At 46.9% G+C, this 26252-nt stretch overlaps 1 protein-coding gene across 1 annotated transcript in view; it reads left to right on the forward strand.

Annotated features, from left to right (window-relative positions):
- Window positions 1–26038, forward strand: part of LOC146869584 (E3 ubiquitin-protein ligase RNF31-like) — a 275447-nt gene extending 249409 nt beyond the window's left edge. The window contains exon 12 of the mRNA XM_085654296.1: window positions 25118–26038. Coding sequence (XP_085510422.1) covers window positions 25118–25719 — 602 coding nt within the window. The 3' untranslated portion in view covers window positions 25720–26038. The remainder of the gene's footprint in view (window positions 1–25117) is intronic.
- The last annotated feature ends 214 nt before the right edge of the window (window positions 26039–26252 follow it).

Raw genomic sequence — 26252 nt, forward strand, 5'->3', positions numbered from 1 at the left:
CATCTGAACATTGTATTGGCGCAGCTCATGAAACCACCTTTTGAGCCAATCCATAAGGTCAGTCTCAAATATGTAACTTGGAAGACTTCTCTACTCCTGGCTCTCACTTCCTCCCGCCGATTTAGTGACTTGCAGGCGTTTACTACTAAACCACCCTTCCTTCAATTTACTAAAGACTCTGTCCTGCTCCGCACAAATCCGGCCTTTATCCCCAAGGTGCCATCAGACTTCCACCTTAATGAGCCGGTTGTTTTAAAGAAATTTTTTCCAAATCCTCAAACTCACGCAGAGAAAATGCTTCATTCTTTGGATGTCAAGAGATGTCTCAAATTTTACCTTCAAAGAACAGTCAAAATTCATAAGAATGACCAGCTCTTTGTGGCTTACGGACGGATGCGGAAGGGTCATCCGGTCACCAAACAAACTATAGCACGCTGGATATCTTCTACTATTGCCTTTTGCCATCAGCAAGTGGGAAAACCACTTACATCAACCATTCAAGCGCATTCTACCAGGAAGGTGTCCTCTTCTACTGCGCTATTTGCTGGGGTGCCTCTTCAATACATCTGCAGAGCTGCAACGTGGTCCAGCAGACATACCTTTACGAAACACTACTGTCTGGATGCTGCAGACAACATGGACACAGCTGTGGGACAGGCAGTCCTTCGTAATCTTTTTAAATAAGGTGAGCCTCTGATGCTTCCCTCCTCCTGTATACAAGGTACATTTATTGTTTATATATATATATATATATATATATAATTTATATTTATTATATTATGTATATGCCTATAGTCTCTTGCACTGGGTATTGCTATTGCGTTGTTTTCCTATGTAACTTGTATTATTCTGATACTACTGCTCTCTACTCTTATTCAAGCATGTGAATCTATGAAAGACACCCCAATACTGGAGAAGAACAAAAGTTACTTACCTGTAAACTGTGGTTCTCCAGTATTGGTGTCTTTCATAGATTCACATGCGACTTACCCACCTCCCCTCAGAGGCTCCCATCATATATTTGACTTTTATGTCACACTTGTGCTACGAAAATCTGAGGGCCTGAGCCTCTGAGGAGAGGGTTCTAGAGGGTGCGGACGCCTGATTGGCTGGATTTTGGACTAAAACATAATGACAGTGATATGTTATAGATGTGACAAGTGGTCTATCCATAAAAACTCTATGGTTTTACTTTCTTTTATGCCTATTAGGCTTATGTTATTGCTATATTGCTATGTTATGTACTGTGGGACTCCCACTTCCACGACGGGGAATATTCAAGCATGTGAATCTATGAAAGACACCAATACTGGAGAACCACAGTTTACAGGTAAGTAACTTTTGTTCTTCTGGGCTCCTCCGCTGAAGTGTCGTCGCTCTCGGTCTCTTCTGATCCCTCCGGAACTGGGTCGACTCACTCTGGCGTTCCGTGCTCCGTATTCTCCTGTACCGGAGTTTATCCCTCCTCTGAAGACGCCACGCTGGGCTCCACTTCTGGTGTACGTACCACAAACACTGGTACGCAGACCTTCGTTTCTCTTTGTTCTTCAGCGGCCGCCATGTAGATGTCCGAGGAGGCGGCCGCTGAGGTATTACACTGCTCCTCGGTTAGGTATGGCCGCTCGGGCCAGACTGAGACTGGACATCTGAAAAGGAAATCGACGTTGCCTTGGAGTTTTCCAGGAACATGGTACGTCTGGAAGGAAAAAGGTTGAAGGGCTAGAAATCAGCGCAATATTGGAGCATTTGAGTATTTATTAGTTTAAAACCAAGTAAGAGGAGCGTGGTCGGTTAACAATATAAAGATACGTACTAACAGGTAGTATTAGAGTGCTTCTATAGCCCACTTAATGGCTAGACATTCTTTTTCTATTGTGGAATTGGGGCGTTCTCTCTGGAACAGTTTCCTACTGAGATATAAAATAGGACGGAGGTAACTATGGTGATTGGGTTGGGACAAGACGGCCCCTAATCCTATGGACGATGGAGCACAGGGTGTCTACAAAGGGCGTTTTTTAAGCTTGTTCTTCAGACCATTGAATGTTGTTATTTTTGTGATGGTTTGTTAATGAGTCGGTGAGGGGCATGCAAGTTCGCAGAAATGGGGGATGAATCGACGGTAAAAACCAACTAAACCGAGGAAGGATCTGATTTCTTTTTTTAGTAGCGGGTTGAGGAATTTTACGTATAGCCTCCACTTTATCTATTTGGGGTAGGATACGCCCTTGTGTGATCGAATATCCTAGATAATTGATGTGGTTTGTTGCGAGAAGGGTTTTCTTTGGATTGAGGGTCAGGCCGGCTTGTGAGAGTGTAGCTAGGATTCCTTCCAGGTGTACCAGATGTGTTTCCCAGTTGGGACTGAATACAACAATGTCGTCTAAATAAGCAGCTGCGTATTGTTGATGTTTTTAGTATGATGTCCATCAAGTGTTGGAAGCTAGCAGGGGCGCCATGGAGCCCGAAAGGAAGGACCTTGAAATGGTATAGTCCTGATGAGGTGGAGAAATCAATTGTTCCTTGCTGTCTGTGTCAGGGGTATCTGCCAGTATCCTTCAGTAAGGTCGATGATAGACAAATTCTTTGCTTTTCCCACTTTTTCTATTAGTTCATCAACCCTGGGCATAGGATAAGAGTCGAAGTTGGATATGGCATTTAGTTGACGGAAGTCGACACAAAAAAGGAGGCTTCCGTCTGGTTTAGGTATGAGAATGACTGGGGAACACCAGGCGCTTTGTGACGGCTCAATTATGTCCGCCTTAAGCATGTCCTCTACTTCCTTCTCAATAGCCTGCCTTCTATCTGCGGGTACTCGATATAGTTTTAGGCGTACTATTTTCCCTTATTCTGTAATAATGTCATGTTCTACAAGAGTAGTGCGTCCAGGACTTTTTGACACTACCTTAGAGTATTTCTTTAGCAACTTTTCTATCTGAAGTTTTTGGGAGGGATGTAACATGTGACCGATCTGTACCTCTTCAGGGAGGTCTTCGTTGAATACCTTGGGAAGGTTATCGGGTTGTTGGATAAGAGTGATATTCGCTACTATCGGGGTTCTCTTTTTGGTTTGTGGCTCTTCCCATTTCTTCAAGAGGTTTACGTGATAGATTTGTCCTCTACCACGTTTTGTAGGTACTGCTACCCTATAAGTGATGTGGGTTACTTTAGCCAGGATGCAATAAGGCCTCTGCCAAATGGCTAGGAATGTTGAGGTAGCGGTAGGTAGAAGGATAAGGACCTTTTCACCTATAGAAAATTCTCTTATTTTGGTTCCTCGATCCCACCCCTTTTTCTGCCTTTCTATGGCTCTGTCCATATTCTGGAGTACAGTATCCCATAAAGTGGTGAGGGTTTCTTTAAGGGAAGAGGTATAAGTTAACAACGATTTCCCATCGTCTTCTTCCTCCACCCATTGCTCAAAAGCTCAAAAGTGAACGTGGTTTACACCCGAAGACTAACTCAAACGGGGAAAAACCCATGGATTTCTGTTCATGGGATCGGATGGCGAATGAGACTAATGGTGTTTTTTTTATCCCAGTCCCTCCCTGTATCGTGCACTACTTTTCTTAGGATTGTCTTGATAGTCCGGTTGTACCGTTCTACAAGACCAACAGTCTGTGGGGGATAAACAGCGGTGCGTATGTGTTTTATCCCCAGAAGGTTGCATACCTGTTTCATCAGTTGGGAAACAAAATGGGTTCCCTGATCGGTAAGTATTTCACGTGGAAAACCAATTCGCGAAAAAAATGTTATCATAGCCTGTGCGACGGATGAAGAGGTTGTTGTTAAAGGAAAGTGTGAGAAAGTGGCTCTGTATATTCTGTTCCCATATAGGTACAGTGTGTACAGAGTCCACAGTCCCCATAAGTTTGGCAGAGGCTAAAGTTAGATATAACCTTACTCTCTAAAGTGGTAGCTTGGTCGAGCAGTAAGTGTGAGAAAGTGGCTCTGTATATACTTTTCCCAAATAGGTACATTGTGTACAGAGTCCACAGCCCCCAGAGGTTTGGCAGAGGCTAAAGTTAGATATAACCTTACTCTCTAAAGTGGTAGCTTGGTCGAGCAGTAAGGCAGTATCAGAGGACATTGTAAAGCATTTGTTGCACACACTCAGTCAGCAATAACTGAACTCTAGTCTAATAGTTTATATAAAAAAATATGTTTGTTTTATTTTAGAACCAACAATAGGTATTAAAATATACTGTTCGAGGCATATGAGCTGCAGATTATACACTGTGCATATATCGCCATCTGGTGTTGGGCCCGGATGTTTGCAGTTTGTTTTTCTTCTTGGAAAGTCTTTGGAAGTCACGAGTTCGGTGACTCCTCCTTCGGTCTGTACTGCGCATGGGCTTCGGCTCCATCCTCAGATTGTTTTTTTCCGCCATCGGGCTCGGATGTAATACTTCGCGCTCCGGTCCCGAACTTTCCAGTTCACCGATCGACAAGAAAATCCTCGCTCATCAAGCTTCTTCAATAAGAAATCATCTTATTCATCTTCTCTTCGGCACTTCTTCGATTCCGGTCGTCGACGGCGGCCTACGGGCTTATTCTTGCGCCGATCTCGGCTGATGGAAAGAACTCCCTTCAAGAAGTGCCCTCGATGTGGGTCCAAGTTTCCCCACACGGATCTTCATGAGGTGTGCAACCTCTGCCTCTCCCCAGAACACGAGGCCCGAGACTGTCCCGCCTGCAGGTCTTTTCGATCAAAAAAGACCATTCGAGATCGACGGGCTCGACGCAACATGGCGCACTCCTCGACCTCCGCTCCAGTCGACATCTTCGGAGACGACGTCGAAACTTCGGGACAGCAGAACATCGAACAGGAGGATGACGACCTCGTCAGCGCTTCAGAGGCCGACGACTCAGATGTGGAGGACATCACTCCGGCGCAGAGGGTCGTGAGTACAATCCCCCCTCCCACGCCCTCGTCCATTCCGAAAAAGGCTTCGGTCACACCTTCGCCTCTGGGCCTAGGCAAGACCTAGGACACTGCTTCTCATACCTCACCTTCGGGCCCGGTAAAGAAGCCTTTTAAGCCTTTCGGCAGCTCGGGCTTGAGCCAGCCAACCCCCGGTGCCAAGAAACACCCTTCGGCACCGAAGAAAAAATCGGCCTCCACCTCCGCTCCAACCCCGGCACCGAAGCCTTCGGTGTCGAAACCTGCTCCTTCGGCGCCTGTAAAACATCACAAGGCCCCCGGCACCGACACTCCCGTGCCGAAGCCTTCTTCGACGCCCACCAAAAAACCAGAGGTTCCAAGGAAACACGGCTCCGACAAACCTAAAAAGCCGTCGGCCCCGAAACCTTCGGCACCGACCGAACAACCAGGGTCGCAGGAGCTTTTCACACCAGATCCTTTGCAAAAAACCCTCACAAAGGATCCAAACACTGGACACTTGACTTTGTCTTCCAAAAAGAGACATTTGGACAAGCCGGCTCCGCCTCCACCTCCAAAGAGGAAGGACATTGCTACCTCTCCCTTAAGAATGCCTTCCCCACCTCCTCCACCTCCTCCACCCTCTCCACCACCCCCTCCACCCCAGCGTTCCCCCACCTTGTCTCCTGTCCCAGACGATTTGGGAGACCCGTATAATGATCCAGCAGATGTGCCACAAGATCCCACCCCTACTGGATCTCCAGACCCATGGGATGACTATAACAATCCGGACATCCCAGATGTCCCACAGGATGACCTTTACCCATCTAGGCCATCCCCACCTGAAGACTCCCTGGGGTTTCATCATTCGTTACAAAGGGCGGCACACTACCATGGGGTGGAGCTACATTCCGACCCAGTGGAAGAAGATTTTCTCCTAGACACCTTTGAGGATACACATAGGTCCACTGCCATTCTACCTATGTTAAAGGGCGTAATTAAACATGCCCCTGAGGTTTTTAAGGACCCAGTCAGGGCCAGGGTCATAAACCCTTGGATAGCGAAAAAATATAAGGCCGCACCCACAGACCCTTCTTACATTAAAGGCCCTGCACCATTGGATTCCCTAGTGGTATCTACAGCTAGGAAACGCTCAAATTCTCAGGCGTCAGGCGAAGTACCCCCACCTGATAAGGAGTCCAAGCTCCTAGATGCGTCAGGGAAACGCACTGCATCACAAGCTGCCAATATATGGCGTATAGCCAATACGCAAGCATTGTTGGCTCGATACGACAGAGCACACTATGATGAGCTAGAGGCAATCATGCACCATCTCCCTGAAAGTACAAGACTAGGGCCAATGAACTTATTCAGGAAGGAAAAACAATAACCAATACCTCAATAAGATGTGCCCTAGATGTAGCAGATACGGCCTCCAGGGCTATAAACACAAGTGTCCTTCTCCGTCGCCATGCCTGGCTCAGGATATCAGGGTTTAAACCTGAAGTTCAAGCCTCTATATTAAACCACCCATTCGACCAAGACCATCTATTTGGTCCCAAAGTAGACGAAGCCCTCGAAAAGATGAAGAAAGACACAGACACGGCAAAATCCATGGGAGCCCTGCAGTCGCACACTCCCAGGCGCTCTTTTCGCCGCTCTTCCTTTCGAGGCACGGGCAGAGGCTACTCCTCAGATAGTGCATCCACGTCATATAAATCCCCTCTGCAATCTACCTTCACAAAAGGTTATCAAAGAGGCGGATACAGAGGCAATAATAATAAGGGCAGAGGCAAAACAAATACCACCCGCTCTGCCACACCTCCTGCCCAATGACTTTCCCCCGCTCCCTCCAGACCATTCCACTCCGGTCGGAGGCAGACTACAACTTTTCCTTCACGTCTGGGAGACAATCACCTCAGACAGATGGGTGACACAAATTATTCAGTCAGGGTATTGCCTAGAATTAACATCTACACCTCCCAACATTCCACCCAGGCACCGCCCTATGTCTCAAGAACATACTGCGCTACTAACGCAAGAAGTAGCCTCCCTCCTGCAAAAAGGAGCAATAGAGCAGGTCCCCGTAAATCAACAAAATTTAGGGGTCTACTCCCTGTACTTTCTAATTCCAAAGACGGACGAGATCTTACGACGTATTTTAGATCTCAGGCCTCTAAACACTTACATTCACTCAGACCATTTTCACATGGTAACCCTTCAACAGGTTCTTCCACTCCTTTCCCACAAAGATTTTCTCACCACCCTCGATTTAAAAGACGCGTACTTTCACATCCCAGTACACCAGTCTCACAGAAAGTACCTCAGGTTTGTGGTAAACAAACAACACTACCAGTTCAAGGTGCTCCCGTTCGGAGTAACAACAGCACCAAGGGTTTTCACCAAGTGCCTAGCAGTAGTGGCTGCACACCTCAGAAGACAGCACATCCACGTCCTCCCCTTTCTGGACGACTGGCTGATAAAAGCCACGTCTTACCAACAATGTGTGCAACATACCGCTGCCACGGTCCAACTACTTCACCAGCTAGGTTTCACGGTGAACCACCAAAAATCCCACCTGATACCATCACACACAAAACAATATCTCGGAGCCACTATAGACACCTCAAAAGCCATAGCCTACCCCAATCCTGCCAGGATTGCAAAGATACAGGCTCTCTGTCAAAAATTCCTATGCCAACACTCTCTCCCAGCAAGAGTGTTTATGCAGCTCATAGGGGTGATGGCCTCGTGCATTTTCATAGTGCCTCATGCAAGACTCCAGATGCGTCCACTCCAAGAGTGCCTAGCACGCCAGTGGAACCAGGCCCAGGGGCAACTGACGGATCTGGTGTTGGTAGACGGTCGCACCCATCGCTCTCTGCAGTGGTGGAACACCAAAAACCTTTCCAAAGGTCGACCGTTCCTGGACCCAGTTCCACAGGTAATCCTAACAACGGACGAATCGCTCTCCGGCTGGGGAGCTCATCTACTACACCTCACAGTACAAGGTATATGGACACCACAACAAAAATTACTCCACATAAACCATCTGGAGTTATTGTCAATCTTTCTAGCCCTGAAATCATTTCAAAGGCAAATTTCAGCCAAAGCAGTCCTCATTCGCACAGACAATATGACTGCTATGTACTACATTCAAAAACAGGGGGGGACACACTCTCTACAGCTCTCTCGACTAGCACAGAGCATATGGAGATGGGCAATCCCACAAAAAATCTTTCTCCTGGCCCAACATGTCCCAGGGATACAAAACACCATGGCAGATCTGCTCAGCAGACAGATGCAACAAATGCACGAATGGGAACTTCATCCACAAGTTCTTCACCCATTCTTTCACAAGTGGGGGTATCCTCAGATAGACCTCTTCGCCACCCATGAAAACAAAAAATGCCCAAGCTTCGCCGCCAGATATCCACACCCATTGTCCAAGGGCAATGCGATATGGATGAACTAGTCAGGCAAATTTGCTTACGCCTTTCCGCCTCTCCCGCTAATTCCATTAGTGGTAAGGAAGCTACAACAACACTCCCTCACACTCATTCTAGTAGCTCCAACATGGGCCAGGCAGCCGTGGTACACCACGCTACTACAACTCTCAGTGGTACCACACCAAAAATTACACCTCTCTCCATGCCTCCTAACTCAGAACCATGGAGAGATCAGGCACCCGGACCCAGCTCAGCTAAACCTTGCGATCTGGCTCCTGAAGTCTTAGAATTTGGATATCTTAACCTTCCCCCTGATTGCATGGACATTATCAGGGAAGCCAGACGCCCTACCACTCGAGCATGCTATGCCGCAAAGTGGAAGAGATTTGTTATTTACTGCCGTACCAACACAATCAACCCTTTAGTTGTATCCATACAGCACATCATATGTTACCTGCTCCATCTACAAAGGTGTAACCTAGCATACACATCCATCCGGTTACACCTCGCAGCAATTGCTGTTTACCTGCAAAACAGGCAGCATTTATCACTTTTCAGAGTACCTGCAATTAAAGCTTTCATGGAAGGCCTCAAAAGAGTAATTCCACCCAGAGTACCGCCCTCACCTGTGTGGAATCTAAACATAGTTCTTACAAGGCTCATGGGACCGCCTTTCGAACCACTGCATAAATGTGAGATACAATTCCTTACATGGAAAACAGCCTTTCTGGTAGCTATCACTTCCCTTAGAAGGGTTAGTGAAATACAAGCGTTCACTATACAAGAACCTTTTCTACAGATGCATCAGAACAAAGTTGTGCTTCGCACAAACCCAAAATTTCTGCCCAAATGCCCAAAGTCATTTCCCCATTTCATCTCAATCAATCGGTGGAATTACCAGTTTTTTTCTCACAACCTCAAACGGTTGCAGAAAGAGCTTTACATACACTTGATGTTAAAAGAGCTTTGCTTTATTATATACAAAGAACGCAATCTTTCAGAAAGACTAAACAGCTGTTTGTCTCGTTCTCTCCACCACATAAAGGCAACCCCATCTCACAATCAGGGATAGCTAGGTGGATTGTAAAATGCATACAAATTTGCTACCACAAAGCAAAAAGAACATTATCTGTTCCACCTAAAGCCCAGTCTACAAGAAAGATAGGGGCTTCTATGGCTTTTCTAGGGAACATACCCTTAGATGACATCTGCAAAGCAGCCACATGGTCAACACCGCACACTTTCACAAAACATGACTGTGTAGATGTGCAAACCAAACAACAAGCTAGTGTGGGCCAGGCTGTACTAAAAACATTGTTTCAAACCACTGCAACGGATACCGGTGGTCGCCGCTAGGATTGGGTACTGCTATATAATCTATGCACAGTGTATAATCTGCAGCTCATATGCCTCGAACGGAATATGCTACTTACCAGTATGCATCTGTTCTTGGCATGTAGAGCTGCAGATCTATACACGCCCACCCGCCTCCCCGGCTACCTGTATCCGTTCCAGTCTATCTTATTTAGATACAACACGCATGGGTTTCCTTACTGTTATCACTACGCTCCATCTTTCCCTGCTGGCGAAAAACAATCTGAGGATGGAGCCGAAGCCCATGCGCAGTACAGACCGAAGGAGGAGTCACCGAACCAAAGACTTTCCAAGAAGAAAAACAAACTGCAAACATCCGGGCCCAACACCAGATGGCGATATATGCACAGTGTATAGATCTGCAGCTCTACATGCCAAGAACAGATGCATACTGGTAAGTAGCATATTCCTTCTCAGAATGAGATGCTTTGTATAAATACTTTTGCAATATGTAATTGGCTTTTGTAGACAGTTACAAGTTGTTGCAATAGGCAACACAATTTTAAACACAATAATGCATTGAGTTCAATGGAAGTTTCAAGTTATTTGCAATAGATTACTTTCAGGATTACTTTTGTGATTCCAGGACTGGATCCTAGATTCAGTCCTGGGACAGTACTTAGAAACAAGTGATGAAAGTCAACTTAGTTACTACTAGGAATTTTAAGTAATATTTTGCTATTTTAAAAGTTGACACTTAAAAAATATTTCATAGAAAACAGTAAATGATTCCCTATAGAAGAAAATTCAAGTTGCAGGTATAGTATGTTCTCGTTACTTTTCTAATCCAGTACTGGGTGCCTAGACTTAGTACTGGGACCTCTATCTAAAGCAGGTAAGTGATTACGTTTTGACAGTTTGTACGATTTTTAAAGAATATTTGAAGTTTGCAAAAATCGACACTTAGAAGAAATTTCACAGAAAAACAGACAATGATTCCCTATGGGAGAAAATTGGGTTACTGGTAAGTACGGTTATGAATATTTTTCAGGGTCAGTGCCGGGCACCATGATCCAGCACTGGGAGCTCACCTAATAGCAGGTGAGTATTTTCGTTTTCGTTACTCGGCTGATTTTTTGTGAATATTTTAAATTTTGAAAACTCCACGCTTAGAAGAAATTTCAGAAGAAACCGGTCAATGTTGCCCTATGGAGAAAATTGAGTTGTCGGCTTTCAGGGAAGTACTCGACTGGCAAAGTTAAGGATCTGGGCACAGACTCAGGGGTCTCCCAGGGTCAGGTAGGTACAGTTGTTACACCCTCAGCGGCATAGGGGCAGCCGGGTGCAGAGTGAGTTAGGCCCAATGTTATCCTATGGGAGGCAGGGGGGCCTTGGTTGGTGGCTGCTGACTAGCAGGTCACACGGCTGTGGGAGCTGGGCTCGTGGTCACTTGCTCAGGGCAAATGGGGTAGTAGATAGGTGCAAAGGTTACACTGCCAGGGCCACTCGGGCGGCTGTGTGCAGGGTGCTTTTGAGCCTTCGGGCGCTCAATTGGTTTCAATGGGAAATCTCCGGTTTAGAAAAAGACTGCAAGCTCGGGGACGAAGATTCTTCAGGTGCCACCACCACTTTGAGAGGTAAGTTGGGTAGTTGGAGGATAGGTAGGTACCCCAGAGTTGGGCACAGGGGGCTGCAGGGCGCCGGGTGAAGGGGTGCCTTTTGGTGTCGGGAAATCTTACCCTCTGTTGATCCCGGTTGGGGGGGCACCTGGTTCTGAGGCTGCAGGCGTCGTCAGGAGCATCGAGGGAAGTCCTTGGGTGCCGGACTCGGGGTCACAGTCGCCGGGGGTCGTCCTCGTGGTCTTTGTTCTCTCCGGCACAGGCCAGGCTTGGCGGGTGCAGAGTGTGCAGGGTTTGCGGTTCCGGGCTGAAGCCAGGGATTAGAAGCTGATTTTGAGTAAAGCCTCTACTCATGGAGTCCCAGGTGCTTAGAGCCAAAAGGTAGCCAGGTCCTCCGGGTTTTGTGAGGTTGCTGGCCACAAGAGATGCCGGGTTGTAGCAGGAGCAGGTTCGAGGGTCGACAGGCCTGTAGGGCTGGGGCCAAAGCAGTTGGTGTCTTCCTCTTCTTAGCAGCTGCAGGGCAGGTCTTCTTTCTTCTTGCTCTTCTTTGTATTTCGGAATCTGGAATCTGGGGAAGGAAGGTTCAGCGTGTCCCTAAATACTAGATTTAGGGGCGTTACAGTAGGTGAAGGGCAGGGACCAATGGGTGCCTGTCCTGGGGTGGGTACACCCCCTATCCTGCCTCTCTCCTGTGGAGGGGGGCAGTAGCTTAGCAGTAGCTTAGTCCTGATTGGGTAGGGCCTCCCATCTTCAAGATGGCGAGTGCCCGGAGATGTGCTTCACCTCGCCTCCCCCACCTGAGGGGTGGGGTTGGCACGCTGGCACATCCCCTGTCCTTATTTGGGGTTTCTGGCCAGGCTTCCCGCCAGAGTGGGGGCTGCCAGTGGCCTGGGGAAGCTCACAGAGGCTTTGAAGCTTCCCCCTGCCCATCCTGGGGGAGGAGATCTAGCACCTCGCCCAAGATGTGCATTGTTGCAGGCCCAGGAGAGCAGGGGCTCTCCTACCCAGGGGTCCAGCAACATGTCTGCTGTGTGGCAGCCTAGGCAGCCTCCCAGACCAGACGTGGATTGTAGGCTAGGTTTCAGGGGGCATCTCTAAGATGCGCTCTGGGGTACTTGGTACATTAAATCCCACAATGGCATCAGTGCTGGTTTAATGTGCTGAGAACTTTGATACAAAACTTCTCAGTCTTCAGTGTTGCCATTATGGTGCTGTGGAGTTCGTGTTTGACGAGCTCTCAGCGCCATGTACTCTTAAATGGCAGCACTGCACTTACAGTGCCCAGGAATGGACCTGGGTACTGTAGGGGCACAGGGCTCATGATCCTGTGCCCACACCACTGGCATAGGGCACCCAGCTAGAGAGGTGGCTGATGTATGCCAGGGCAGTGTAGGTTGTGGGCATGGCACACAGGGATGTGTGCCATGTCGACTCTTTGTTTTGTCTTGTACCCAGACACTCAGCCTGCAAGGGTAGTGTGTGTGTGTGTTAGGGTACAGGGTCTCTAAGGGTGGCACAAATAGTGCTGCAGCCCTTAGAGGCCTTCCCTGGTCACAAGGCCCTGGGTACCTATGGTACCATTTAAAAGGGGCTGACAGGTGGCAAGGATTTGCCAATTTGGGTTTTAGGGAAGGGACATAGGCCCTGGGCACCTGATTGGTAGGAGTCCAGGGCACACTCAGTCAAAGTACATTCAGCAAAAAGTGGGGGCATACCATGCAAGAACGATGGCACTTTCTCACAGAAAGGCTTCGGGATAGCGGGTTGAATAGTTGACAATGACCAAGATATACTGCTGGCCTCTAGCGTAGGGTTTTAGAGGACCCACTATGTCCATTCCTACTCTTTGAAAGGGTATATCAATAATTGGGAGGAGTTGTAGTGGCGCTTTGTTTATATGTGGAGTGTTGATTACCTAGCATCTTGGACACGAGGAACAGAACCTAACCACCTCACGATATACACCAGGGCAATAGAATCGATTTAATATGTATTTTAGTGTGTATTCTTGGCCGTAGTGGCCTCCTTCCGCCTTTTTATGAGCAAGGTACATAACGTGTTCCCGAAAGGCTAAGGGTACCAGGAGTTGTTTGACAGTCTGATCAGCATTTCTGTTTACCCTGTTTAACAGCCCTCGTCTAACACAAAAGTAGGGGCCCACCTGCTTGGAGTCATCTTCTTCCCTTGCTCTTTCCCACGCGAACTGCAAAGTGCTATCGTCTCTTTGAGCGGCTCGAAAGCTTTGTGATGGAACCGTATCTGTGTTCAAAGAGGAGAGGAGTAAGAGGCGGAGGATGCTTTTTGGTGGTTCTTTTGTTCTTCTCTTTTCTCTCTCCTAGTTTTTGGGGTCTTGGGAGTGGAGGTATCTATGTCTACCATAGAGAAGGGGGCTTCTTACCAGTCCACGGTCTGTGTATCCTGTGGGATAGCGGTGAGGAGTTTTGCAAATCATGGCAGTCTCGTCACTCTCGGTCTCTCTCTCAGGCTCTTCTGATCCCTCCCTGGCGTTCCGTGCTCCGTAATCTCCTGTCCCGGAGTTCGTCCCTCCTCTGAAGCCGTCGCGCTGGGCTCCACTTCCGGTTTACGTACCGCGAATGCTGGTACGCTGACCTTCATTTCTCTTTGTTCTTCACCTGCCGCCATGTTGATGTCCGAGGAGGCAGCTGGTGCGGTATTACACACACTTTTTTTCATTTTCTGGGCGGTCCTCTTCGGCTGCGCTTGTTACGTCTATGTGCACATTTTTATTTATTAATGAGTTTATCTGCGTGTACGCTCGACGTGCGCTATTAATTTGCATCACGATTTGCCGCTTTCACTTTTTGGGGCCGCACGTTTGTTTGTTTAATTAATTTACCACATGGCATGCGCTTTTTTAAATTACTAATGGCGCCCGGTTCATGTGTTTACGTAATGCTTGTTTTATCTTTCTCTCACAAAAAAGACACATTTTCATACATATACACTTCCACATAGCTATATACATACAGGTGTATTTTCTCAGACTGCATATCAATAATTATCTCTCTTGAACTTCGGACTTAGATAGCACCATTGTCGATCTTATAGAAAATTTGCAATCTATCTTTCCACTCCGTTAATTGGAGATTGAATACGCTACGTTTCAACATGGCAGTCATTTCTCTCAGTCCAGCACTACCTCACCTCGCTTGTGCTCTTTCAGTTCCGCTGTTTCTATGGCGCTTGCTGCATGGTTACTGTGGTAAAGGAAGATACAGAGTCCATCTGTATAATTGATTAATCCTTTATTGTAGCTTGGTTCTAAGATATGTGAGTAAGAGAAGATAGAAGGTACAGACACAGCCCCCCCAGGAGCAGGCTCCTAGCAGCTCAGCCTGAGATGATCAACTGACGCTCTAAACACAGAGAGGCACTCTGGCATTCTATGATGTCATGATACATTCCAACAGAGCAGAACAGTGGGGAATAGCAAAGAAGTAGTTTACTACACATCCTCCTTCCTTGGGGAACAACAGCAGAAATAAAGAGAAAGACGAGTTGGATACCTCAAAAATAACATTGGCATAAATTGAAAACATTGAGATGCAAATACCTAATGGTGTAGTACATGAGGTAGCGGGAATAAATCTGGCATGAAAAGAAATGCATTAAAATGCAAAACATCTTTGAATACATTAAAATGGCAATTGTCAATACTACACGCCAGTTGCAAAGTCAATACTACACGCCCCATCCCCCTCCCTTGGGTAAAAATAAAGAACAAGGCAAGACTTTGGTGGAAAAACCAAAGCAACAGAGAAGGGTGGTCACCCCCACAGTCTCCCCGTAAACGGGTACACCACCGGGCAGTCACCCTGGCAAACAAGGGAAAAACCGCCCTTACAACATCTCCAATAGAAGGGTACCCCAGGGGGTATAAGTCACTCTAGATAACAGGAAGAGTGGAACCTCCCAAAGAAGAATACACCAGAGAGTAAACGCTCTGGGAAAGGGACAAAACTTCCCCTGATTAGGGTAGGCAGCATGCTGACACTTACAATCCGTTAAGAGTAACGAAAAAGGTCTAAACACTAGAGAGAAACTTCTCACTCAAAATCCTATGAACGTGAAACCCTTGGCCTCGAGATCCAAGCAGGAAGACATTGACAGGAGCATAGTGCCATCATGAAAGAAAGTCCCATGGGTAGTAACCCTTGAAACTGACAAAACAGCCGTCACCAAAAATAGAGAACAACACAGAGTACTCACCTTGGAAAATGACATAACCTCCCCTAAATAGGGTACACCACAGGATAACCGCCTTAGAAAACTACACAACCTGCCTTAGGTAGGGTACACCACAGTGTACTAACTGTGAAAAACCACACCACACCCCTCAAGTAGGGTACACAGAGTACTAACCATGGAAAACTACACAACCTCCCCGAAGTAGGGTACACCACACGGTACTAACCGTGGAAATCTACACAACCTCCCTTAGGTAAGATACACCACAGAATAATCACCATTGAACACCACAGGGTGCTCGCCCTGGAAAACCACCCAACCTCCCCTAATTAGGGTACTCAGAGGATACTCCCCCTGAAAAGATGAAAGCTACAACCTCCCCACAATAGGGTAGACCGGAGGGTACTAACCCTTAAAAAAAGAATCACCATTGAACATCACCGGGTGCTCGCCCTGGAAAACCACCCAACCTCCCCTAATTAGGGTACTCAGAGGATACTCCCCCTGAAAAGATGAAAGCTACAACCTCCCCACAATAGGGTACACCGGAGGGTACTAACCCTTAAAAAAAGAATCACCATTGAACATCACCGGGTGCTCGCCCTGGAAAACCACCCAACCTCCCCTAATTAGGGTACTCAGAGGATACTCCCCCTGAAAAGATGAAAGCTACAACCTCCCCACAATAGGGTACACCGGAGGGTACTAACCCTTAAAACAACACCATGTCTGAAATTAGACATTAAACACCCCCCACAACCTCCCCCAAAGGAAATGGTACACTCAATGTTTAGTCACACAACACACTTATCATGAAAATTGAATAGGAGCACTGGGGGACTAACCGCCCGCTCCAGACACTATCTTATAAAGTGAATTTAGGTACCGAGTGCCCCATCCCTTACACACCAAAACAGGAAATGCAATAATTATAGGCATTATGATCAAGGAAGAAATGTTAGGCTCCGGTGAACGATCTTTCACCCGAGGTCTCCACGCAAGGCTTCCCGCAGCTACCGGCATACAAAGTAGAACACTAGGGTTCCTTCAGTGTGCAATCGCTGAACTCCACCAGTGAAATGAAGTGCCACAACGTTCAAAAGTTCCATTACCTCTACATCAATCTCGCAACGTCCTCCCCTTTTCTTGCCACCCCGGCCGTTGACTACTGGAGAGAAATGTGTGACTCACTATGTAAGGAAACTTACTGGAGCCGACCAGGTGATTTTGATATCTGCAAAACTTTATTGGCAACACGGTTGGCCAAAAGGTGTACACCGCAATGAGAGTTGCCAAGAAGAAAGAAAACTTCCAAACTCAAAATGGCGACACACATCCCTGACATAGTGCAGGGTGACTTGTGGCAGGAGCGTGCACCAAATTGCCACCGCAGCAAGTAGCTCGAAGAGGAGGCAGACGTCACAGAAGATAGGTTGCAGTCATCACGAGACCGGTAAGGCTGCGCGTGTCAAGTGCATGCGCACTGTGGAGGCTCGTGGGCTGTTTGAAAGGCAGCGGTTAAACTGCCATGGAACAGCGATGACTGTATGAGTCCGCAAACAGACAAAGTAAGGTGATAGTACTCACCGAAAGTCACACAGCCACAGTGCCTGCCCTTTCAAAAGTGTGCAACTGCTCGCCAGAGAGACTGTTCCTCAAATAACAAAATGTTCCACACAACCTTCGTCCACTCCTAGTTCTGAGATGACCTTTGTCCACTCCTTGTTCTGGTACTATGCTTTCCTGATATTGGACTCTGTCTAATAGATCTGGGTTCCGCATCACAGTCTTGGGGTATCTCCCCTCTGCTATAAATGACTGTTAGTATGGTAAAAACAGTGAGAGCAAATGAGCTGAGACAACTTTTGGCCCCTCCTGGTTCTTGGACCTTGGGACGATATTTGTCTCCTCCTGGTACTGTGACGGACCTTTGTCCCCTTAAGGTTCCGGGGAGTGATCTGTCACGGTCCAGCGCGGTCCTCTGACACGCTGGCCTCGGTGTCCCGGTTCTGGGCTCTATGTGCCAGTTCTTGGGTTCTCCGCTACGGTTCAGCTCTGGTCTCTCTGTCCTAGACCTTTGTCCCTGTTGTGGGCTCTCTGTCGAGGTTAAGATCGACTGTGCCATTACTGGGCTCATTGACCGGGTTCAGAACTATCTGTTCCTGGTATTGGGCTCCTTTGGACTCGTTGACCCAGTTCTGCGAGTCGTTCTCAGATGTTGTTGTGAGTGACGTGATTTACAGTAGCGGGTGTGGGAATAAATGAAATTCGACCAGCAACATCTTACGGACTCTGCAGATTGATAAGGATGTCTTTCAGTTAGAGATCCATATAGTGAAGCGAAAACAAAAAATACTTCCAAAATCCACCAGGTGGCAATCTTGTCAATGAATTCACAGCCTTACAGCCCATTGACCCGTTTGCGCTTGTCTGTCTTGATTCCTGTCACTGGTCACTGTGGTCAGAACTAGATCTGATAGATTCATGCATATTTTGTTGCAAAGGGGATTACATTGCGCAGCCGGATTCCTGGTGCACCAGTTTTGTTAGATTATTTACTACCTATTGGATTGTTACCTTTGCTTTCTGTTTGTTCTGGTGCGCACAATCCACTATCCTCCGCATGTTTTCAAGCTCTCTTTACAGTGAAGAGATTGTCGTTTGATCATCAAGAAACAACTTTAATGCAGTGACAAGTTTTCCATGTTCTGCTTTGAATTTCTCCAAACTTAGATCACCAGTGGGAACATTGAGGACATACTTGTCTCTTGTCTTGTCTCGATTTTACTCGTCTGTTGTGATTGCTTTGTCCTTGGCGTTAATCGCTACCCTTTGAAAGTGCACTTATTGTCTCTTCGGCTTATGAGTAAGCCGCCTGCTCAAGTCTCCTTTGGATAGGTATGCAATTAACTTTTGAAAGAAGAAAAATCCAACGAGGCTCGTTTTAATGGTTGGCACGAGACTAGCAGTGGATGCGCGTTCTTACCGTCCTGAAAAGTCGCATATCTGTCTCGGTTGCACCTCAGCTTCATTCAGCGTGATCACTCACTAAAATTCAACTGCAAGGAATGATATCAGTGCAGTGAAAGTTGACACTTACGTTGACGGGCCCACACTGCATCAATGTCGCTCCATGGCAACGCCGCTTTTGACAACACCAGAGCGTGCAGGAGTGACGCAAGGAAGCGTGTGACACCACCGCCTGGCAACGTTTCAAACATGCCGAGATCGCGCATGCAAGAGAAAGCATGCGCACCCTGAACTGAATCACGATTTTGGTGGTGAGGTCAGGAGTTCCTTTTGAGGGTTTCCGCTCTCCTCTCGACATACGCCAAAATTGCCAAACAGTCTCAAACACCACCAGGGCTCGAATTTTGCCCGCGATCCATAAATTTCAGGTGCGAGTTTTCACGAAGTTTGACCTTCACACTGGGGCCCGAACTTAGCTCCAAATTAACTCCTTTAATAATGTCATTGTCACTGCAACCAGGATTATTTAGCGTTGGGGTAGACTTTGCTCTCGCTCGGCACTTACACAGTGTAGATACACCATCTTGTGGGCAACATTTCATATGACGCATGCAGTGAGGAACACAGACAGACCAGCAGTTGACTCACGGTTGTGGCGAGTTACTTGTAGAGTACTTGCTTCTTCGTTTCTTTTCTTAGTTTCTTTCTTTAGTTTCTTAGTTACACAACAGTAGACAAACGCCCAGGCTGCAGGCTGTCCGGATGGTACAGGACACTGGTGGGGCTGTTCAGGGCGTTTTACAGGTTGACACAGCTGAATTCTCAAGTTTCAATTGACGTGTTGAAAGTCTTTAATGTCCTTGGCTCCTTGTCCTTCAGTTCCATAGTTGTCCTTACTCCATACACCATGCGTAGGTTCAAAATCGTCGCCAAATTGTGGTAAAGGAAGATACAGAGTCCATCTGTATAATTGATTAATCCTTTATTGTAGCTTGGTTCTAAGATATGTGAGTAAGAGAAGATAGAAGGTACAGACGCAGCCCCACCAGGAGCAGGCTCCTAGCAGCTCAGCCTGAGATGATCAACTGACGCTCTAAACACAGAGAGGCACTCTGGCATTCTATGATGTCATGATACATTCCAACAGAGCAGTACAGTGGGGAATAGCAGAGAAGTAGTTTACTACAGTTACCGTGGAGACCCAATAACAAACTGTCTGCGTCGCAAGAGACTATCGGTGTGCACTGCGAGAGAGGAAAAGGGAAAGTGACAGAGGGAAGCAAACCAGCCACAGCTATGGTAAGATGTGTGTGTGTGTGTGGATGTAAGGTATAACGGTATGGACACGGCAGGCATCGAGGAAGTCCGTAGTTTCAAGCTCGGCTGTATTTGAGGAGACAAACAGCCCTCGAACAAAGCCACTTACAACAACCTTAACCAAGAAAGATCAACCCTGGTCAGAGGTCGGGATATTCTGCAGCCATGGCATTTATTTACATACAATTTCCAAATCAAATAACAACGCAGGTTAAAGGGCAATGTACTTCGAATGAGAAACTTGGGAAATGTTAGTGTTTCAAGATTTGTTGTGGTGTCAAGAAAAATATTGCCACACTTCGTTAAATCAAGCATGTGAATCTATCTACAAGGCAGCGGTGCAGCTGTGACTACATCAATACTACCATTTACGGTACCCCAACCAAACAGAGGTAGTCGGCATAAGCAACATGTGCTATGCCATTGCAGCTAATGTGTACAGTTAATTTGGTCATCTGTGCAAGTACTCGGACCCATTTCACAGGACCCTCTGCTAAATACCCCTATCCATCAATGGGCCACCAGTGACTTGCAGTAACCAATAACGTCCTCTACTGACTTAACTCACTTCTGCCTGGATAACCACGTACTTTATCTGCAACTGCACAGCTTGAGGATTGGGGTCTCCAATTAAACGGAGCGCCCACACCGCGTTCTGTCGCGGGCACCTCGGTGTAACCGACGCAGCCAAACATTGCCTAGGTAAGAAAGCGCTACACTGAGCACCAATTCATTACGGCGACTCTCCCTTGCTACATCGGAAATGCTTCCTCTGAGTACCCCACCCCAACGCTGACCACAGTTGCGGGCATGCGGGGGCACTGTTCTCAAACCCCCCCCCCCCCACCCATCTTTCCTGTTGTTGTGATGCCTACCGTGCCTTCGCACTACCGTTATCTATGCTGCCCCCCTTCTTGTTTTTTTGTACTGTTTGAGATCAAGTGATGTCCGTGTCTTCAAATAACCACCCCTCCCCCGCCGTCTCTCACGTTGTTGTGATGCCTTTTAATGCCTGTTACATGTTTACAAAAAAAATGATAAAACGCAGGCTTGTCTGGGCGATGCCTTTGCCAATGCGTTTATATTGGGCGTGTCAAAAAAGTAAGACTGACGTCACTAGGGACTGTTCTCTGTGTGGAGGCGTGCAGTGATGCAGGCTCCTCTGCATGGATGGGGGTTTTAGTCCTCAGACACATGCCTCTTGCCTGTTTAGGACTACAATTTGAGGGCCTCCGAGGCTGCACTTTGATGTTTAATGTCTAACCAGCGTACCAGCAAAGAGATCAGGGGGTACCTACTGCAGTTTCAGGGCTTCAAATAACCCCACCCTCCACCCTACCTCTTATTGTTGTGATGCCTTATGTGCCTTCGCACTCACGTGATCTGTGCTGCCCCCCCCCCCCCCTCTTGTCGTAATGCCTACCGTTTGTAAAACAATAGGTCTCGCGTAAATGCGAGTCCTATTGCATTGCAAATGCTTAGCATCGAACTACACCCTCTCCGACAGTATAAATGAAGGGGCAAGTTTACGAAACAGTAACAAGTATCAGGAGCTAAACCAGAAAGAAAGAGAGGCTGAACATGTGAGCCGAAAGCAAGGTGTGATCCTGGTTGCCTACGTTCTCTCAGTTCTGGACATTTCTTGTTTATTTATACGCCTTTCAACCATGCCTGTAAGTATGGTATTATAACTTATTTTAGGCTCCTCCGAACAAAATTGTCAGCGATCTTGCTGCTCCATTCTATGGTTTCCAGGAATTGTTATTGTTTATGAAGCATTACAGGCCAATACGTCTTACTAAAACCTAGAGTGGCACATGCATTCTTTTGTCGTTTCTTTTGCTGCTCAGCTTCGACCGGTGCCTGACATCATTAGTGGTAGCGATCCCATTGTGGGGTGCGGGACTGGCACATCGAAGGGTGTGCTTCAGGGTGGATAACATGACGGTGGTCTAGATCGTGAACAGTCAGTCGGCCGGGGACAAACAGGTGTTGAATTTATTGCAGGTATTTGTGCTTTGATGTCTGAGGCAAGAGATTCTAAGGCAAGGCATGTGCCAGGAGTGGACAGTGACATTGTGGATGCTTTGTTGCATTCACAGTGGGAGAAAATCCATGGACTGGCCATAGAGCGGACAGACACAAGACACTCATGCCTGAGGAACTGTAGCAAGTAGGAATAAAAACAAGCATTTGCAATGCAATAGGTCTCGCATTTATGCAAGTTTAAGCTATTGGTATTGTAAATGGCTTTGTGTTTCATTTATGTTTCAAAAACCAAAACATAAATAAAAGGCATTGTGATTTACAATGCCAATTGCTCAAACTAGGGTAATTGCGAGACCTTTTGCATTGCAAATGCTTGTTTCCGTTTCAAAGTATGCCAGCAGTACACAAAGATATTTCTTTCACGAAGGAAGGGTGCAGGACCAGGGACACCTAGTAACAGCCTGTGGTACTGCGCCCATTTCTTCGTGAAAGGAATTTCTTTGCGTATTATTTTTTTTTTTTTTTAGGATTAGCGGTTATGATCAAATACGTTTAGATAATCCAGGGAGGAAAAGGAAACCGCAAACATAGGGAGCAGATGGATGGCTTGTGTGATCAGAGATCCCAACATGCAGACAACGGGAAATAATCGTAAAATAATGGAACTCCAGAGGTTAATTAGCGGAGAGAAAGACATGCTCCCTCAGTGGAGATGAATCCTAAATGAAGCATTGTGTAAATGTGAGCGATTGGCGTTGCAGATGCTAATTAGTTGTTTTCCATTTCAAAGTATGCCAGCAGTACGCAAAGAAATTTCTTTCACGAAGGAAAGGGTGCAGGACCAGGGACACCTAGGGACAGCCTGTGGTACTGCACCCTTTTCTTCGTGAAAATAATTTCTTTGTTTATGCTAATACTGGCATACTTTGAAATGAAATAAAAATTAGCATTTGCAATGTCAATAGCTGGTTTCCATTTCAAAGTATGCCAGCAGTACGCAATGAAATTTCTTTGGCGAAGGAAAGGGTGCGGGACCAGGGACACCTAGGGACAACCTGTGGTACTGCGCCCATTTCTTCGTGAAAGGAATTTCTTTGCGTATCATTATTTTTTTTTTTAGGATTAGCGGTTATGATCAAATACATTTAGATAATCCAGGGAAGAAAAGGAAACCGCAAACATAGGGAGCAGATGGATGGCTTGTGTGATCAGAGATCCCAACATGCAGACAACGGGAAATAATCGTAAAATAATGGAACTCCAGAGGTTAATTAGTGGAGAGAAAGACATGCTCCCTCGGTGGAGATGAATCCTAAATGAAGCATTGTGTAAATGTGAGCGATTGGCGTTGCAGATGCTAATTAGTTGTTTTCCATTTCAAAGTATGCCAGCAGTACGCAAAGAAATTTCTTTCACGAAGGAAAGGGTGCAGGACCAGGGACACCTAGGGACAGCCTGTGGTACTGCACCCTTTTCTTCGTGAAAATAATTTCTTTGTTTATGCTAATACTGGTATACTTTGAAATGAAATAAAAATTAGCATTTGCAATGTCAATAGCTGGTTTCCATTTCAAAGTATGCCAGCAGTACGCAATGAAATTTCTCTGGCGAAGGAAAGGGTGCAGGACCAGGGACACCTAGGGACAGCCTGTGGTATGGCACCCTTTTCTTCGTGAAAATAATTTCTTTGTTTATGCTAATCCTGGCATACTTTGAAATGAAATAAAAATTAGCATTTGCAATGTCAATAGCTGGTTTCCATTTCAAAGTATGCCACCAGTACGCAAAGAAATGTCTTTCACGAAGGAAAGGGTGCAGGACCAGGGACACCTAGGGACAGCCTGTGGTACTGCACCCTTTTCTTCGTGAAAATAATTTCTTTGTTTATGCTAATACTGGCATACTTTGAAATGAAATAAAAATTTGCATTTGCAATGTAAATAGCTGGCTATTTTGAATAATACGAAAGGTTTTGCACTGTAAATCCTCTGAGCAGCCTCCTGTGTGGCTTCAGCAGTGAATATGTAATTGCGGCAGGAAGCAAAGAACAAACCTGCAGTTTGCCCAATATAAGTTAAAAGGTAGGACAAAGTGAAAGGAAATGCGCATCCACGAGGTAAGAATCTTAGGCAGGCTGAATGGAAGTGAAGTATCTTCTGATACAAAGAAACAGTAGGCTGCAAAGACAAGCGGCCGGAACGAGGGAGAGTAGGCACCCCTCCCCCAACCAGATGGCACACTGCAGGCAATTAAGTGCGAGCAGAAGCGGAAGAAAACTGTAGTTAGGCGCCGCTGCCTCGGGACTACACGGAAGTGACAATAGGGCCAACAGCCAACAGAAATCAAGAAAACAACAGCAATGCTAAATTTAAACCAATCACGAGGGGCAGGAGAAATTACACGGAGGTGAAGCCAATATATAAATTACTTTAAGTCTCGCTGAGACAGCGCATGCAGCGCATGCGCTGCCACACGCGAGACCTAAAAAGATGCTACAACTGGTGGTAGGAATTTTGGCTGAGTCCACCAGGAGTGCATATGGTCAGGCATGGTCCGAATTTCTGGATCCTGAGGCGCAGCGCAGACCATTGGGTTGGAGACAGATGGAAGATGTGCTGCAATTTATACTGACTATGATGAAAGGGAGACTGTAGCCGGGAAGTTAGTGAGAATTGCATTCATGGGCAAATTAGCATGGGGCTCTGCCTCATCAGCAGGGGAACTGGGGAAGAGAATGCTCAAAGGCTTGGCTTGGGAGCAGGGTCGGGAGGGACGGAAGAGGCCGCCCTTGTCATGGCAGTTGTTCAGCAAGGTGTTACACATGCTGCCAGTAGTTTGCGCTGGGCATGAGGAGGCATTTTTGTTCACTACGCTCATGTCCTGATTGTTTTTTGGCGCATTCTGAGTGTTGGGAGGGGACGGAAGGGGTTGTGCTGGGAGGCCGTTGCTCGCCGAGAAGAGAGGTTGGAATATTGCTGCGCAATCCTAAAATGGTTCAGAGGTCGAAAGGCAGGAGCGTGGCTCTTCCAATATACCCAGTACCTTCCCTGTGCCTGGTATTTTGGGGCAACAAGTTGAGAGCTACACGTGGGGAGGTGTTCAGGCATGTGTGAGATGCCCCGGTTCGACTGCTGTCAGTTCTACACAAAGCCTTACGGAGTTTGGGGGTTCCAGAGGCAGAGTATGGGATCCATTCATTCTGCATTGGGGCAGCAAAGTAGGTGGGCACTAGGGGATAGTCTAGGGAGGACATTATGCAGCTGGAAAGATGGACTACGGGCTGCTTTCAGAGATGAGTGAGGCTGGAATGGTTGGATTGTTGAGACGGGGAGTCATTGTTTAACGCTATTGATTGTGCTCATCTGTTTCAGGTTCCGTTCCGGTCCCGGCAGCTGAGGAGAAATCCATCTGGGTCGTGGGCCATTCGGTCATAAAATGGGCAGCGAGACAAGCAGCACAGAGGGGACATGGAGAGAACCTGGGCTTTGACAGACACCTGTTCTTGGTTCAATGGTGTGGTAAAGAGGACATGCGGTGGAAAGAGTTATTTAGTCGATTGAACAGTATGTTAGCAGGCAGGAGATGCCCGGATGTTTTAGTTATTCACCTTGGGGAAAATGACCTGGTGGTGGAGACGGGTCTGACACTCATGCGCACAATGAAGCAGGATTTATTGGAAATCAAGAGACAGTGGGCAGGATGCTTCGTGATATGGACTGAATTTATTCCTCGGCGGAACTGGAGAGGGGCCCACAGGCAGGGGGCGATTGACAGGGCTCGCAGGAAATTAAACGCTGAGATGAGACGTTTTTGCAGGAAGGAGGGCTTTGGGCGAATTGAGCATGCAGACCTCAGATTTGAAAATAGGGAGTTTTTTCGGGGAGATGGGGAGCATCTCTCCAGGTATGGGACTGACTTATACTTGCTGGAATTGAGAGAGGTACTAGCGCGGACATTGAATATTAGACGGTGATTTGGATACGGGAAGACAGTAGGGTGCAAGGAAGGGGGCAAGAAAAGTCCACAATTGGGCCTTTATCTGATTGGTGGTGGCCTGGAAAGTTTTGCTTGCGTTTACATACGTTTTATTGGCCTTGCCATAAGCATACCACGCTGAAATGGAGGGGACGAACAACCTCTCACCTGGAATAGGCAGGAAGTTATAGGTTACTTATAGGAGTTTAAGGGGTTAGATATTAATGGAGAAAGTCATAGCCTGTAGGGGAAAGTTAAGGTTTGAAACTGTAGAACTGAAGTACAATAGGTAGTAGATGGTTATCGAGTTAGGTATGGTGGGGAACAGGGGTGGGGGGGTAGGAAAATGGATAGTTCATGTTTTGTATTGTGCAATTTTAGTTTTGTAAGGCAGAATGCCAGGAAAATGTTTTGTGATGTTCACCTGTTCAAAATAAAGCTGCCTTTTTAATGCAAAATAAAGTGGTCAGTGGTTTGTGCTGCGGCTCTCTCTCCCAAAGATCAGTTCTCCTTGCCTCCTCCAGAAGTGCG

This window comes from Triturus cristatus, chromosome 1_1 (genome assembly GCF_964204655.1).
Source record: "Triturus cristatus chromosome 1_1, aTriCri1.1, whole genome shotgun sequence".
NCBI lineage: Eukaryota > Metazoa > Chordata > Amphibia > Caudata > Salamandridae > Triturus > Triturus cristatus.